The 1,292-nt window shown below is 35.4% G+C and overlaps 1 protein-coding gene across 1 annotated transcript; it reads right to left on the bottom strand.

Moving 5' to 3' along the window:
- Window positions 1-695: 695 nt before the first annotated feature.
- On the bottom strand, window positions 696-1,267 carry LOC121965500 (centrosome-associated protein 350-like; the record flags this gene model as incomplete). The annotated part of the gene is made up of 2 exons (XM_042515639.1): window positions 1,125-1,267; window positions 696-818 (listed from the first exon to the last, which is right to left on the bottom strand). Coding segments are annotated over exons 1-2 (246 nt in total), but the record flags the coding sequence as incomplete, so codon positions are not given.
- Window positions 1,268-1,292: the final 25 nt, after the last annotated feature.

The following is a 1,292-nucleotide window of genomic DNA, read 5'->3' as shown; positions in this document are numbered from 1 at the left end:
AGAGTTCTACTTCTTTATAACTGAAAAATAAATAAATAAAAATAAAGGCTGTAATCCTTAACTTAAATGTAACCAAATTTAAATTACAAACATTTTGTAGAACTGCTGTTGCCATCTACAGTAAATAAACAATTTGATTCTGTTGTTATCTGAATTAAAAAAACAACAACCTATCAACGGGACAATGGTAAAAAAATTGTACCCACAGGTGGGCAGAAGAATTGCATTACAGTGTACAATCAACGTTTACTCCATAATGATAAGTTAAAGCAAAAAGTATTGTCTATGTCCACTTCATGTCTATGTTGTCTATGTTCAAATCATATATGAACTAGGGCTCTACAACATACAAAAACTTAGATAAAATCATTGTTCACTTATTCAATCATTATTTTGAAATACATTTTTATTTGTGACATCAGTCACATTTTAGTGGAAATTGTAATTTTTGCATATAAACGATAAATAAAAATGATGATTTGTGTTGAGGTCTGTACCAAACCAGCATGTTTCCTTCTGTCTGGAATATGATTTGTAGACGAAGCATCTCTGTAGCACCACAATACTTCATCTATATTGATAATGGCATGTTGTGACACACTTTATCTTTATCTGAAAATTGGAACTGCAGTTTGGATATTGCACTTGGCCATATTTCGATTTCGATAATATTTAGATAATGGGATGGGACCTACCAGAATGTGATCAACTCTGTCTCGCTTCTTTCTGCCAAACTTGAGCATCTTCTGCCAGTCAGTCTTCTGGTTGTGATCTTTTGTCAAACCGTACAGTTTCAGTACTTCTGCTGAGATGAGTTCCTAGTACACAATGTTAGAAAAATATCATGTCATCAGGTGTGTAAAGGGCATTACACTGCATTTGAATTTTAAGACAGTGAGGACTTTATCACAACAATCCATAAAATTAGCAGATAAGTGAGGTGACCTAACAAAACCAAACTGTGAAGTTTGTTTACTCTTCCAGTCACTTTGGAAGATAAGAAACAAACCAACTATAGTCTAACTAGTCTAGCAAACTTTAAAGGTAAAGCAATTAGAATATACAGACACATTAATATAGCGCATTTTCTTGTTGTTGCAGGGGACCATCTTGCAGTACTGTACCTGGATTTTGGTGAGGTCTCCTGTTGTTTTTACTCTGTGGAAGAAGGAGGACTTGACTCGACGTGGTTTGACCCACTGAGGCTGATCAGTGTTGGGGTCCTCTGCAAAGATCTCCTGAAGCATCTCCCACGTCAGGTCATACACAGCCTGGAGAAAGACAGAGTTTTG

This window comes from Plectropomus leopardus, unplaced genomic scaffold, assembly GCF_008729295.1.
Source record: "Plectropomus leopardus isolate mb unplaced genomic scaffold, YSFRI_Pleo_2.0 unplaced_scaffold20245, whole genome shotgun sequence".
In the NCBI taxonomy this organism is placed as follows: Eukaryota; Metazoa; Chordata; class Actinopteri; order Perciformes; family Serranidae; genus Plectropomus; species Plectropomus leopardus.
This window is presented reverse-complemented; position numbering and strand designations above follow the sequence as displayed.